This window comes from Phlebotomus argentipes, unplaced genomic scaffold (assembly GCF_947086385.1).
Source record: "Phlebotomus argentipes unplaced genomic scaffold, Phlebotomus argentipes genome assembly contig_45, whole genome shotgun sequence".
Lineage (NCBI taxonomy): Eukaryota > Metazoa > Arthropoda > Insecta > Diptera > Psychodidae > Phlebotomus > Phlebotomus argentipes.
In genome coordinates, this window is record NW_026776148.1 from 17,077 (window position 1) to 30,544 (window position 13,468).

The 13,468-nt window shown below is 41.1% G+C and overlaps 4 protein-coding genes across 4 annotated transcripts; 1 reads left to right on the forward strand and 3 right to left on the reverse strand.

Moving 5' to 3' along the window:
• Nucleotides 1-1,060: 1,060 nt before the first annotated feature.
• On the reverse strand, nucleotides 1,061-3,036 carry LOC132261106 (glucose dehydrogenase [FAD, quinone]-like). The gene is made up of 3 exons (XM_059759667.1): nucleotides 2,883-3,036; nucleotides 2,692-2,825; nucleotides 1,061-2,635 (listed from the first exon to the last, which is right to left on the reverse strand). The coding sequence occupies exons 1-3, from the start codon at nucleotides 3,034-3,036 to the stop codon at nucleotides 1,061-1,063; spliced, it is 1,863 nt and encodes a 620-aa protein (XP_059615650.1).
• A 703-nt stretch (nucleotides 3,037-3,739) lies between these two features.
• LOC132261113 (glucose dehydrogenase [FAD, quinone]-like) lies at nucleotides 3,740-5,595 on the reverse strand. The gene is made up of 3 exons (XM_059759681.1): nucleotides 5,556-5,595; nucleotides 5,360-5,496; nucleotides 3,740-5,299 (listed from the first exon to the last, which is right to left on the reverse strand). Exons 1-3 carry the CDS (start codon nucleotides 5,593-5,595, stop codon nucleotides 3,740-3,742), a joined length of 1,737 nt encoding a protein of 578 aa, XP_059615664.1.
• Nucleotides 5,596-6,418: 823 nt separating this feature from the next.
• On the forward strand, nucleotides 6,419-8,426 carry LOC132261121 (glucose dehydrogenase [FAD, quinone]-like). The gene is made up of 3 exons (XM_059759693.1): nucleotides 6,419-7,152; nucleotides 7,216-7,993; nucleotides 8,052-8,426. Exons 1-3 carry the CDS (start codon nucleotides 6,419-6,421, stop codon nucleotides 8,424-8,426), a joined length of 1,887 nt encoding a protein of 628 aa, XP_059615676.1.
• A 66-nt stretch (nucleotides 8,427-8,492) lies between these two features.
• Nucleotides 8,493-10,769, reverse strand: LOC132261029 (glucose dehydrogenase [FAD, quinone]-like). The gene is made up of 3 exons (XM_059759531.1): nucleotides 10,559-10,769; nucleotides 10,326-10,496; nucleotides 8,493-10,268 (listed from the first exon to the last, which is right to left on the reverse strand). The coding sequence occupies exons 1-3, from the start codon at nucleotides 10,767-10,769 to the stop codon at nucleotides 8,767-8,769; spliced, it is 1,884 nt and encodes a 627-aa protein (XP_059615514.1). The 3' UTR covers nucleotides 8,493-8,766.
• Nucleotides 10,770-13,468: the final 2,699 nt, after the last annotated feature.

Consider the following 13,468-nt stretch of genomic DNA (forward strand, 5'->3'; position numbering starts at 1 on the left):
ATTTATGCACATAAATTATCACCTTTATGCAAAGCAATTTCGCCGTAATCTCGTGGCCAAGTTTCTGGCGCCGTGAGTGAACATTGCGACAATGCGAGGTAATTGATGAGAAGCGAAATAATTTGATTCGCAGGTCCTGTGCTCAGATTCGGACACGTCGAATGAAATTGATCAATTCTTGTCATTTTTCGCGATTTTTCAAAAATCAATTTTATTCCACTCTTGCACTATGATGTGAAATTACATCTGGTCAAAGATAGGAAATCCACTGAATTAGATTTAACTGCTTCAATTTAAGAGTTTTTTCGCTTACCTGAAATGGGGAGAATTTTTTAGGTTATGTTGCTCCGAAGGATTAACTTTCGATTCTCTCCCAACGATGACTGTGAGCTTCCTTCTGTGATAATGCGGTTCAACTGTGATAATTCTTCACCTTTTTACTGATAACAACTATTTAATTAGTAATTATGTGATATTTTTATGCTGCCTTTTCTCCGCGTGTCTTCAAATATATGTTGTTCCTTCTCCAAATGACGTTTTTTGCCTTTTGAAACCCTACACAGAATTATCCTTTCCTCTGTCGCATTGTCCGTGGACAGTTCCTTAACTGCACTCTTTTTTTATTTAAATATCTTTCACATACACTGATTGAGTTTATTAGTAACTGGAAGATGTTAAGTGTTCTGCGTTCGTGAAGTGACTAAAATTTGCCCTGAAATACTGCTCATTTTTATCGAGTAATCAATTGAGAAATCGCATAAATTTTTCGCTCTACTGCATGTTGAATTGTTCTTTGAAATAATGTGGAATCCATTAACCAAGATAGTAAAAACGATATATATCTAATGTTTGATGTGTATTTCGTGATATTGTTGTATTCATTAAAACGACGGAATTTGTATATAATTTTTTTAATTGAAACTTTATTTTCGTCACATTTTTTTTAATGCAAGGCTTTCCTGGAAATAAGACAAGATATTTTTCAACCTTCTAAGTTATATCGATATAAAAGCCAATTATGCGATAGATTTATTTCTGAATCAGCTCTTTTCATCTTCTTTCACTGTGGCAATGACCATTCTTGCTTTATGAAGTCACTCGCTTTTTCTGCGATCATGATTGTTGGGGCGTTTAGATTGCCTCTCGGAATCCTCGGCATTATGCTGGCATCCACTGTTCTGAGGCCAGTAGTGCCTTTCACACGCAATCTGGAATCAACCACAGCATCGGCATCTGAATCAGGACCCATCTTGCATGTTCCACAAGGATGATAAACTGTGGTGATCATGAAATGTGCGTAACATGCCCAATATTCGTCAGTATCAAATCCCAAAATATCGCATTGAGGAATAGGAATGATCAGCAATTCTGCTTCATTCGCTGTGAAAATTTCTGTCTTCAAGAATCTCAAATACAAACGAATGGCTTTGACAAAATCTACAGTGTCCAATTCATTTGACAAATAGTTGGCGAAAATGCGTGGTTTTTCCGCCGGTTCCGCACTGCGTAAGAGAATTTCTCCGATGGATCGCGGTGCTAAGTGAGCAACTGCAACAATCAGCATGTTTGCCTTCTCAATCTCCAGAGCGGCAGCTTGTGCCAGTTCATCAATATAACCGACTGTTCTGTATAAAGCTAGAATTTCCTCTGATTGTCCCCTTTGGAATGCTATGTGATAGTACTGAATATCTGGGTAAATTGCCAAAGGATCGTTCACATTGACGTATCCGAGGGTTTCCATTGATCCTGTAGTCGCAAAGTATCCCGTGTGCGTGGCCAAATACTGGAAGAAGGCCTGCATAATATCACTGGCAGCTACTGGTACGGCTGTGGACTTGTTGAGTTTAATGACAATTGGCACAATTGGGTGATCTTGTAGGTTTTGACCGACTTTTAAATTGCTGATAACAGGAAGTCCCATTTGCTGCAGATGTGGTGCCGGACCAATGCCAGAAAGCATGAGAATCTGTGGTGAATTAATCACTCCGGCACTTAAAATGACTTCTTTAATAGCGAAAGCCTCCATTTCTTGTCCTCGCAGATTCATTTGCACTCCAGTAACCACGCCATTGCTATCAATTATGACCCTATTGACGTGAGCGTGCTTGACAACGTGCAAATTTGGTCTGTTCATGGCTGGAAGAAGAAATGCCGTCGCGGCACTTTCACGCACACCAGACTTCACAGTTGCTTGTGAGAATGTGAATCCTATGTGCTTGTCTGCATTGAAGTCTGGGATGAATTCGAAACCCAGCTCTTGAGCTGCTTGAGTAACTAAATAGCTGGCTGGATCATTGCTTCCGAAGAGTTCCACAGACATTGGTCCGGTTGTTGAGTGATAATATCCACCAAAGGCATTAGCAATCTCCGGATTGTGATTCTGCTCGGATTTCTTAAAGTATTCCAAGACGTTTGCGAATCCCCACGTTGGATTTCCGAGTGCTTCCCAGTTATTGTAGTCATCTGGAACTCCTCTGACATAATACATGGCATTGAGTGAACTCGATCCACCCAACATCTTTCCTCTTGGCCAGAAGTCTCCTTTTGCCTGCAGCAGACTGTATGAATCCGAGCGTTCCACGTGATAATCCCAATCATATGGGGGTCTTTGCAGAGAAAAGAAGAGTCTGGGTATCTGCAAAGTTGAGAGTGTTATTGGAAAATAGCATTTCGGATGGCGCAAAAGCTTACGGCTGACTCAATTGGAGGATCTCCGCCTGCTTCCAAGAGGAGAACTTTCGTACTTCCATCTTCCGTGAGACGATTGGCGAGAACACATCCTGCTGATCCAGCGCCAACAATTATGAAGTCATAAGTGTCAAAGCCTGGAAAATATGAACGTGTTTAAGAGAGGATTTCATCAGTTAGTGTAGTTGCAGTACCTTTGCGTATAGCATAATCTCCATAATCAGCTGGCCACATTTCTGGCGGCGAGAGAGCACATTGCGAGATACTCAAGTAATTCATCAGGAGCGACAAATACGTATTGGCAGCTCCTGTGCTTAAACTTGCACATGGCGAAGTGAAGCAGTCCATTTTCCTTCGCTTATATACCTGAATGAATATACAAGAAAAAAATTATTCTCTATTTGAGTCGATATTTCTTTATCTATTCATATTAATGGATTACTATCCGGTTCCAATTTTGGCGATTTACATATCGCACGAGTTTATGCAAATGAAGATGGGGTGACAGACCGAAGCGTCTGGATCACGCAGGTTGTCAAACTGGTTTTAGCATTATTTTATCGTTATTGCAAAGATTTTTGTACAAAGAAATTTCTATGCTTAAAAAAATGAAATTTGACTAATAATTAGAAAATTGACAGAAACTGTCAGAAATAATGATTTATCTTATTAATATTCACTTTTTCCTTGGACTTTCTTATCGTAATTCGATAAGAAATGAATTTTAGAATATAAATCACGAGTTCAATAAGATTTCACCTGTTTTAATACGGATTGACAAAAGGATTATCACAAAAAACGAACAACGTCCAACTGAAGATTTGGCAAAAAGATGTTACTTCTCCGAAAGTCCGAATTGAACTGTGTTCCTGGGAAGAATTTGAAAATTGCCTAAATAAAAGAAAGAAGAACCCGCGACAAGTATGCAAATTTATTGATATTTCTTCTTATGTATCTTCTTCATCTGTACATTCATATATTTCTCTGAAACATTTGTGTGCTTTGAAATTTTCAGCACCTCAACTTGATCTTATAGATTTAGGTACATATATTAAATCAGAAATCCCAAATCATTCTTTATAAAGTCTGATCCTTTTTCTGCAATCATAATTGTTGGGGCATTTAGATTGCCTCTGGGAATCCTCGGCATTATGCTGGCATCAATAACTCTCAATCCTGTAGTGCCTTTCACACGCAATCTGTAATCAACCACAGAACCGGGATCTGAATCAGGACCCATTTTATTTGTTCCACAAGGATGAAAGACAGTGCTTATCATGTATCTAATATAACACGTCCAATATGCATCTGAATTGAAGCCTTGAGCATCGCATTCTGGAATTGGGATTGAAAATAATTCTGTTTCGTGCATTTTGTATGCTTCTGTGCCAAGGAATTTAAGATATAATCGAATAGCACGCAGAAAAGACTGAATATCTGACTCTTCTCTCAAATAGTTGGGATATATTTTGGGTTTTTGCATTGGATCTGCATTTCGTAAGAGTATTTCACCGCGAGAATTTTCATTGAGAAGTGCCACAGGCAATATTATAATGTTTGCATCATTTGATGCGCTTGCTGCTGTATTGATAACGACATCATTGTATCCTAGATTTTGTAGAAAACCCATTATATCCAGAGCTTGTCCTTTCTGGAAACCAATGTGATAGTATTGAATGTCAGGATATCTGGCAAACATATCTTGGCTATTGACGAATCCAATTGCTTCCACTGTTCCCGAATTTGCAAAGATTCCAGCATGTTGGGCTAAATATTGATAGTAACTTTGAACTAAATCGGCAACAGTCACGGCAACGGCAGTGGATTTGTCCATTTTTAGAAACAATGGAATATACGGATGATCCTGCAAGTTCTTCCCAACCTGGAGACTTTGAATGACTGGAATTTTCATTTCTTGAAGATGAGAAGCAGGTCCGATTCCTGATAACATGAGAATTTGTGGAGAATTTATTGCTCCGGCACTTAAAATCACTTCCTTCTTCGCAAAAGCCTTAAATTCAGTTTGTCCTCGAAGCTTCATTGACACTCCTGAAACCGTTCCTTGACTATCAATCTCGAGTTTCGTGACGTGCGCGTGCTTGACGATGTGTAAATTGGGACGATTCATGGCTGGAATTAGGAAAGCAGAAGCTGCACTGTTTCTTAATCCTGATTTGAGTGTTCCTTGAGCTAATGTGAAGCCAACATGTTTTTTTGCATTCATATCTAGAAGAAATTTATATCCCAACTCTTCAGCAGCCGCTATAATATCTTGGCTAAGTGGATTGGAACTATTGAAGAATTCCACGGACAAAAGACCATCCTTTGAATGGTAATATCCTTCAAAATTTCGATTCGCTTCCGACTTCTTGAAGTATGGCAAAACATCTTTCCATCCCCAAGTCGGATTTCCGAGTCTTTCCCAATTGTTGTAATCATCCTCATTTCCTCTGGAATAAACTAAGGAATTCATTGCACTCGATCCTCCCAACACTTTTCCTCTCGCCCAGTAACTTCCTTTTGGGCTGTATTGACTGACTGTGTCCGATATTTCCGCGTAATATTGCCAATCATACTTTGTCTTGAAGAATGAAAACGCCAATCGTGGAATCTGTTGGTGTGAAAAACAGTGAAATACTTCAATAATCTGATATTCACTGATCTTAGTTACCATTGATTCGATCGGAGGATCTCCTCCTGCTTCCAAAAGGAGAATTTTCCATTGTGGATTTTCACTGAGACGATTAGCAAGAACACAACCAGCAGATCCGGCGCCCACAATAATGAAGTCATATTCATTATCGAAGCCTGCAAAGCATTTTTATGTTTCATACAAGTTTTGCAATTGAATTTATCGAGAACGAAACCTTTTCTCATCACAACATCGCCATAATCTCTTGGCCACATTTCAGGACTTGACAATGAACAGTGTGAAATGGTCAAGAAATTAAGCAAAAGCGAGAGATATGTATTGACAGTTCCTGCACTTGCATTTGTACACGTTGAAGACAAGCACTCCATATCGATATTTTGCGTATATTTTACACGAGATTTAATCTGTAATTGCTGAACAGAATTTTCTTAGATTCAATCTTGTCACTCTTTGTAAATAAACAAGTCAAAAAACTTCCGTGGAATTTTTTGCACATCGTCATAACCGTCTGGGTTTGTCTATTTTGACGCGCAACTATTTTGTGTATTTGTGTTTTACTATCACGCTATTTTGCATGGTAGAAAACCAAAAGAGTGTGGAAAACTTGGCCATTGACTCACTTTTTTTTACACGATCAATCGCTGTGCGGATAATTTCGAAGCCACTGAGAACAAATATATTTTTGCAAGAAGATGTTGATCGTCCAGTGTCTTAAAGACAACTGCATCGTTCCTTTTGCATTCGTGTTTCTGAAACAGGTTCATCAAATTAAATAACCAAAATGTTTACAGAAAAAAAAACTCGTTGAACAAATTTGTTGTGAAAAATTGTATTCTTTATGCTTGTAAATTGTCCCCAAAACGTGAGAGAATTTTTTTGTTGTGCTCATAGAATTGACATGCTTTGCGTGACAAGCACAAAATACTTTCGGTAATTCATTGCACTTTATGGAGGTGGCGAAAATATGGGGTTTTTTGCGAGCATCATCAAAAATGTAGTTCAAGCGCGGTGGAATTCTATTAAATTCCGTGTCAGTGTCTTGTGTGTTGTTGGCAAATGACGAGTGAAGTGTGAAAAATGGTGACATTGTCGGGTTTATTCACCGCTGCTCGAATTATTGTTACCTATGGTCCAGGATTTGCGCTTCTGTTTCTGCTCAATCGAGCCATTGAGATTGAGCGCCATGACATTGTCGATCGCCAGCATCGAGTGCGTGATCGATCGGCGGACGCGGCGTATGATTTTGTTGTGATTGGCGGCGGATCGGCGGGAGCTGCTGTGGCGGCGCGATTGAGTGAAGTGCACAAATGGAGTGTTCTTCTCCTTGAGGCAGGACCCGATGAGACCTTCATATCAGATGTTCCTCAGCTGTTTCCCACGCTGCAGCAGAGTGAATTGGATTGGAAGTTTGTCACGCAGCCCACAAATCACTTCTGTCTGATGAATGACAATGGACAGTGTCTGTGGCCACGCGGAAAGGTCCTTGGCGGATCGAGTGTGCTCAATGCGATGCTCTATGTGCGCGGAAATCGCAAGGATTACGATCACTGGGAGCATCTGGGCAATCCAGGATGGGGATATAACAGTGTTTTGCACTACTTCAAGAAGTCCGAAGGCACGCGTGAGCCACACTTTGCTCACAGTCATTTTCACGGCGTTCGAGGACCTCTCACAGTTGAGTACTTCCGATTTGTCTCGCCTCTCATGGAACTCTTTATGGCCGCGGCGGAGGAATTGGGACTCCTGAATCCGCATGGAGATTACAATGCTGAGTCACAGCATGGATTCGCGAGATCTCAAGGGACTTTGAGGTGTGATAAATGAGAATTTACAGCCATCAATAGCTGTAATATTAATGGTATTTGTGCTTTCAGGGATGGCTTGAGATGCAGCACCGCTAAAGCTTATCTCAGACAAGCGTCGCATCGTCCTAATCTTCATGTTTCTCTTCACTCTCATGTCCAGAAGATCCTTATTGATGAGCACCGCAAAGTGGCTTATGGAGTGGTTTTTAAGAAGCACGATTGGCCATCTAGAGTTGTGTATGCAAGGAAGGAAGTGATTCTGTGTGCTGGAGCTATTCAAAGTCCTCAATTGCTGATGCTCTCCGGAATTGGGCCGGCGCATGAGTTGCAGAAGCACGGAATCCCTGTGATCTATCACTCTCCGGGAGTTGGAGAGAATCTGCAAGATCACGTGGCGATGGGCGGAGGATCATATTTGATACAGAATCCCATTTCAAAGGACACTTTGAGCTTTGTCATCCCTAAGCTGATCAACGTTGAGGCGATCAGGGAGTTTGTCTATGATCACAATGGACCACTTTATGCCATGCCGGCGTGCGAAGTGATGGCCTTCATCAACTCCAAATATCAGGATCCTCACGAAGATTGGCCGGACATTCAGCTGTTCATGGCTGCTTATTCGGATAACTCCGATGGAGGGATTTATAGCAAGAGAGGGAGTGGAATGTCACACGATTACTATTCCCAGATATATGAGAATATTCTCTATAAAGACACCTTTATGGTTGTGCCACTGCTCATGAGGCCAAAAAGCCGTGGCAGAATTGTGCTGAAGAGCAAGGATCCTCATGAATATCCATTGATTTATCCCAATTACTTTGATCATCCTCATGATCTCAATGTTTTGGTGAGAAAAGCACATTATTTGTTTGGTCTTAATATCACAAAAGTGTCTTTCTTTTCAGATTGAGGGTGCAAAGTTTGGATATTATCACTTTTCTCGAACGAAAATGATGAAAATGTTAAATGCAACGCTAAATTCATTCATCATTCCTGGTTGTTCGCATTATTCTTACCTCAGCGATGACTATTGGAAGTGCATGGCGCGTCATTACACCCAAACAATCTACCATCCGGTGGGAACGTGCAAAATGGGCCCCAAATATGATAAATGGGCAGTTGTGGATGCGAGGCTCAGAGTGTATGGAATTAAGGGACTTCGTGTTGTGGATGCGAGCATAATGCCAACAATTCCCACCGGAAACACCAATGCGCCTGCAATTATGGTGGGAGAGAAAGCGAGTGATATGATAAAGGAGGATCATTTAGAATACTACTGAGATATCTGTAGAGTTTCTCATTAAAAACACTTTTCTATTTTATAATCAATTTTATTATCCTTACATATATTTATTTTCTACAATAGGTTTTGTCATTGCCTCAGTGGCAATATTTTTCATAATTTGTCTTCAGTGTCAGTGACAAAAATACCACATTCTGCTTAAATAGTGCTCTTCTCAGTCAGCCTTTGTTGAAGTATTACACAAGAAAAAAAAACCCTCTTTCTCTCTTCACTTTGAAGTCGTATTTCAGCCACAGAATTTATACAAGAATGGCGCATTTCTCTTGTAGCTTGATATCACAATTCACACAGCGTCTCAAACGGAAGCTCTTCGCGCGCTACAACATTTGGCTACGTTTTATCCAGAAGTCCTTCACCATGTCGGCGCCCTTTTCAGCAATCATGATCGTTGGGGCATTCGTATTGGCACTCACAAGTTTTGGCATGATGCTGGCGTCAATCACCCTCAAGCCGCGGATGCCGTAGACGCGCAGCTGCGGATCCACCACTGCCGTCCTGTCCCAGTACGGGCCCATCTTGCACGTGCCCACAGGGTGGTAGATGGTCACGGAGTAGTGCCTGATCATGCACTCCCAATACGCGTCTGTGAACATCTTGATGTGCAGACATCCGGGGAAGTTGAACGCGGCCAATTGAGAGCCAAATCTCTGCATGGATTGCGTTCGTGACAGTGCCACGGCAATTTTCACACCCTCCACGAGGGTTTTCATGTCGAAATCGTCCTTGAAGTAGTTGGGATAGATGTAGGGATAGTCGAAGGGATTGTTGCTCCTCAGCTTGATTGTTCCCACACTCTTGGGCCGCAACAGCATGGGAATAATGCTCCAAGAGTCCTTATTATTGATCGGCCCGAAGACATAATCATAGAAAGCTTCAGTTAAGCCATGAGCTTTTCGCAACTGAACTCCGCCATCTGAGTTTGTTGATCCGGAAACAAAGTGAAACTCAATATCCGGATAATCGTCTGTTGCATTGGCGTGTTTGGTGTTGACGAACGCGAGTCCTTCAACGCCTCCTAGGATCGTAAGAGGTCCTTGGCCAAACACTGCGTATTGCAGAACTGTTGACATGGAGTGGAGACGATTCTCTATAATAGCCACAGGTTGATTGACCAGGAAAGTCAATCCACCCAAACCTATGTGATCCTGCAGATTCTCGCCCACTTGAAGGTCCTGAATGACAGGAATTCGATGCTTCTGCAGTTCAGCCTTCGGTCCAATGCCGGACAGCATGAGAACTTGGGGAGAATTCACGGCTCCTGCTGAGAGGATGACTTCCTTCAGCGCTCTGACGTAGTGAACTTTCCTGTTTCTGATGAATTCCACCCCAAAGGCGATCTTGCTCACCGGATCGATCATCACTCTGGTCACGTGAGAATACATAGCGACGTGGAGATTTGGCCGGAGACGCGCCGGTCTCAGGAAGGCTTTCCCAGTGCTGCATCGACTTCCTCGCCTCGTTGTGCCCTGGGCTATCATAAATCCTGTCTGCTTCTCTCCATTTATGTCCCTATTGTCGTATCCCATCTCGACTCCGGCCTCCACGAAAGCGGCAGCCAAAGGCGTGTGATAAGGAGCTTCGCCCACGGTTAAGTAGCCGCCAGTTGAGTGATAAGGTGTGTTTGTCAAGTAGGGATTTGTGTTGTCTTCGGACTTCTTGAAATAGTACAGGGCATCCTTGTAGCCCCAGCCAGGATTCCCTAGTGTCTCCCAGGCGTCGTAGTCCTTCTTATTGCCACGCAAGTAGAGCATGTAATTGAGCACACTCGATCCACCGATGACTTTCCCTCGTGGCCAATTGCATCTTCCGCCCTGCATTGCTGTGGAAATGAGAAGGAGTTTAACACTGATTCTCGGGAAGTTATTGGATTTCTTACCTAAGCAGGAAGTTCCTTGAGGTTCTGTCTTGTATTTCCAATCCAATTTGCTTAGCTGCAAATATCCCGCCATCAGCGGCACATCAGAGATCTCCGTCTCGTCTCCGCCAGCCTCGAGAAGCAATACATTCCAGTTCTCCACCTCAGTCAGTCGGTTGGCTATTACAGCTCCTGTAAAATCGATGGAGAAAGGATTAGAATTGAATATTTTGGCAATAGTTTGAAGAACTCACCCGCCGATCCCGCTCCTATTACTATGAAATCGTACTCATCCAGCATGTTGGACGTCGAGATATCGATGGGTCTCGACTCGGGATCCATGAGATCTTCATACTGGAAGTAGGCAATAGCGGCGACCAGCACCGGCACGAACCATCCGACACTGCTGGCGGCCGAAACGGCGGCTCCACCTATTGCATTGGCGGCTCCAACAATCGCACTCATCGCAAGTGCTTCTCACGCGATCTTCCTGCCGAAGAAATCATCGTTGTCAATGAGTAATCAATCAATGGGTGATGAAGTGTGGTAATTGGTCTGGCCGAAGTGAAAATTATGTGGAATTTGTCTGTCCCATTCTGTCATTGTACAGCGTCGACGCCAATGTGTGCTTTACGAGGAAATTTACACAATTGTGTGTTTGGTGAAATTCATATATTGCGGCGAGAGAAATAAAAAGAAAGGTCGATATGAAAGAGAGTGAGATAAAAAGTGTGTCTATTGAGAAATGTTTGGCGAAAAAGGTGAAGGAGAACACCTCAAAATTTCACTCTTTGAAGGTTTTGCGCGCACCTTCGCGCTGTCAAGTTTACTTTCATCGCGCCATGTGGCTGATTTTGCAGCGCAATGCAAGTCTTAATGTCTGAGTTGTGATTTTGAGCGGGAAAACTACACACTGTGCACTAAATGGCACTGTTTAGAGCTCCTATAATACATCAATTATCATCACCTGCAGACTTGCATCTTGGCTGCCGATGAGACTCTCTAAATGCACATTTTAATTGAGATTGCACGCATGATCGTTGCAACTCCTTTGAAACTCTTGATGCGCGCGCGCGTGCGTCTTGATCAATTACTCAAAGTGAAAATAAAATAACTTTCAATTGTGACTTATTTCCATTACTACATTAAGCTTATAGTTGAGGCGAACTTTTACATTCATAACAAATTACCGGACTTTGTCTATATATCGATCGGTGTTTGCCGGGAGGAAGAAGAAAAAAAAAACATCTTGCGCTGTTCAAGATCAAGAGCAATGTGCCGATGAATCGCCAAAAGCAAGATTAATCTCACGGGCTGTGAATAGTGAAAATAACAGTATTTCGCACAGAATGCTTCTCTCCAGCAGCGAAATGGCTCAATGAGTTGTAAATTTAGTGAATTTAGTGGTTGGCGAGTAAATAAATTGCACGTGAAAGAATTGATGATTGTGCTTGAGAAGTGTATAACGGGCTTTGAAATGCCGGAGAACTGTGCCATTTTCCTTCCAGCCGTTCTCTTTTTCCACCACACCTTCAATCATTGGAATGATGTGTGACACAATTTTGCCTTGCATGGCATAAAGTGTGTGTATCTCTGAACCACTTTTCTCCTTCTTCTCGTGCATCAATTTCAATGAGGTTGGACTCTTGCTTGTTTTGTGACATCAGCATAAACTTACATTACCAGTGATTCAAGGCATGCACGGCTTTGTCTACATTTTCTCCCATATAAATTGTAGACATTATTAGAACTTATTATTATGCTGTGACAAATGTTCTAGTTTTCATGCAAAAGAGCATGAAATTAATCGAGAGAAGAGTTAGTGGAAAACTGTCACTTTCGTTGCCGGAGAAATTATTTCAATCCATCGAGGCGATAAATGTAAAGTAGTTCATCATGCACTCAATTTTTAATAACCACTATCTTCTATGTAAATGAATAGCTTAAGCTTTTCAATCTCTTTTACAGAATAATTACATACCATCAATATTTCTAGTCATAAAAGAAGAACTGAGAATAATTTCTGTCAATAAATCACGCTTTTCACTTTTTTTCTAACAAAAACTCTCAACAATCATAAGAATGTAACACTTTCTTGGGCTAAAATATTTCTTTGAAATTCTCCACAGTCAGTCAGGAACAACAAAATCAAATCATATTTTAAACTTAATTACAAACGATGGTTTGTCCCTACTTTACGCTCATTGACACCTCTTTTCGTGTAGAAAAAAAAAACCTACACGAAAGGCAAGAAAATTAGTCAGCAGTTCCTCATTCATTTTGTTTATATTTTTCAGTCAATAAACACAGAAAAGGGCAATTTACACCATTCAGTGGAAGCTTATGCCATTTGTTGAGCATTATATAATTCCTGGTGAAGAACTCAAACGAGGGTAAAATTGATATTTTTTCACGGTCTGCAATATTAAGTATGAAAAGAAGCTCATAAATTTCACATAATTTCTTCCCATTTTAAAATGAGTTATTGATTGCTTATAAGCACTGAATTTCTCAGCGAGGAAATGCAGAAAAGTGTAGTGCAAATTTGCAACTACAAAATGCTTAAATTATTTTCCGTGTTGAAGGCAAATGAATTTTTCATGAACCACAAGTTCAGTGAAAATGTTTTAAATCTTTAAAAGCATACATTGAATTTACTTTAAGAGAATAGGTCACAGTCTTGGTCACAGTGCTGCTGAGAGAGGATTTTATTGGCAATTTCTTTTTAGTGAGTGAATTTTTATGCATGACTTCGTCACATCGACTTTACATTCATGCAAAAAACCCACCAAGAAACTCTACTATGATGTCACATAATTTAACATTCTCAATGTGTAGTTAAAGTGTAAATCATTTAATGAATTTAATTAAATTTCTCTCCACCAAACACACACACACACACAAACACTGGATGATGTTTCCAAATAGAATGCCGAAGAATGTGCAAAGTATCTCTCCTTCTTCTTTATATATGTTACAAACTAGAAAAGGGTCCTTTTTTCTTTGCTAAACGATTGGCAATTGAGCAGATGAAATTGGCCATTCATGGGAGCAAAAGAGTTTTGTGTGTATATCGACGAAAGTCTCGCACTCACAGTGATGATTTCGATTACAAGCTTGAATGATGAGTTGTACGATGAGTTTCTGTGCAATGTTGTGGCAAT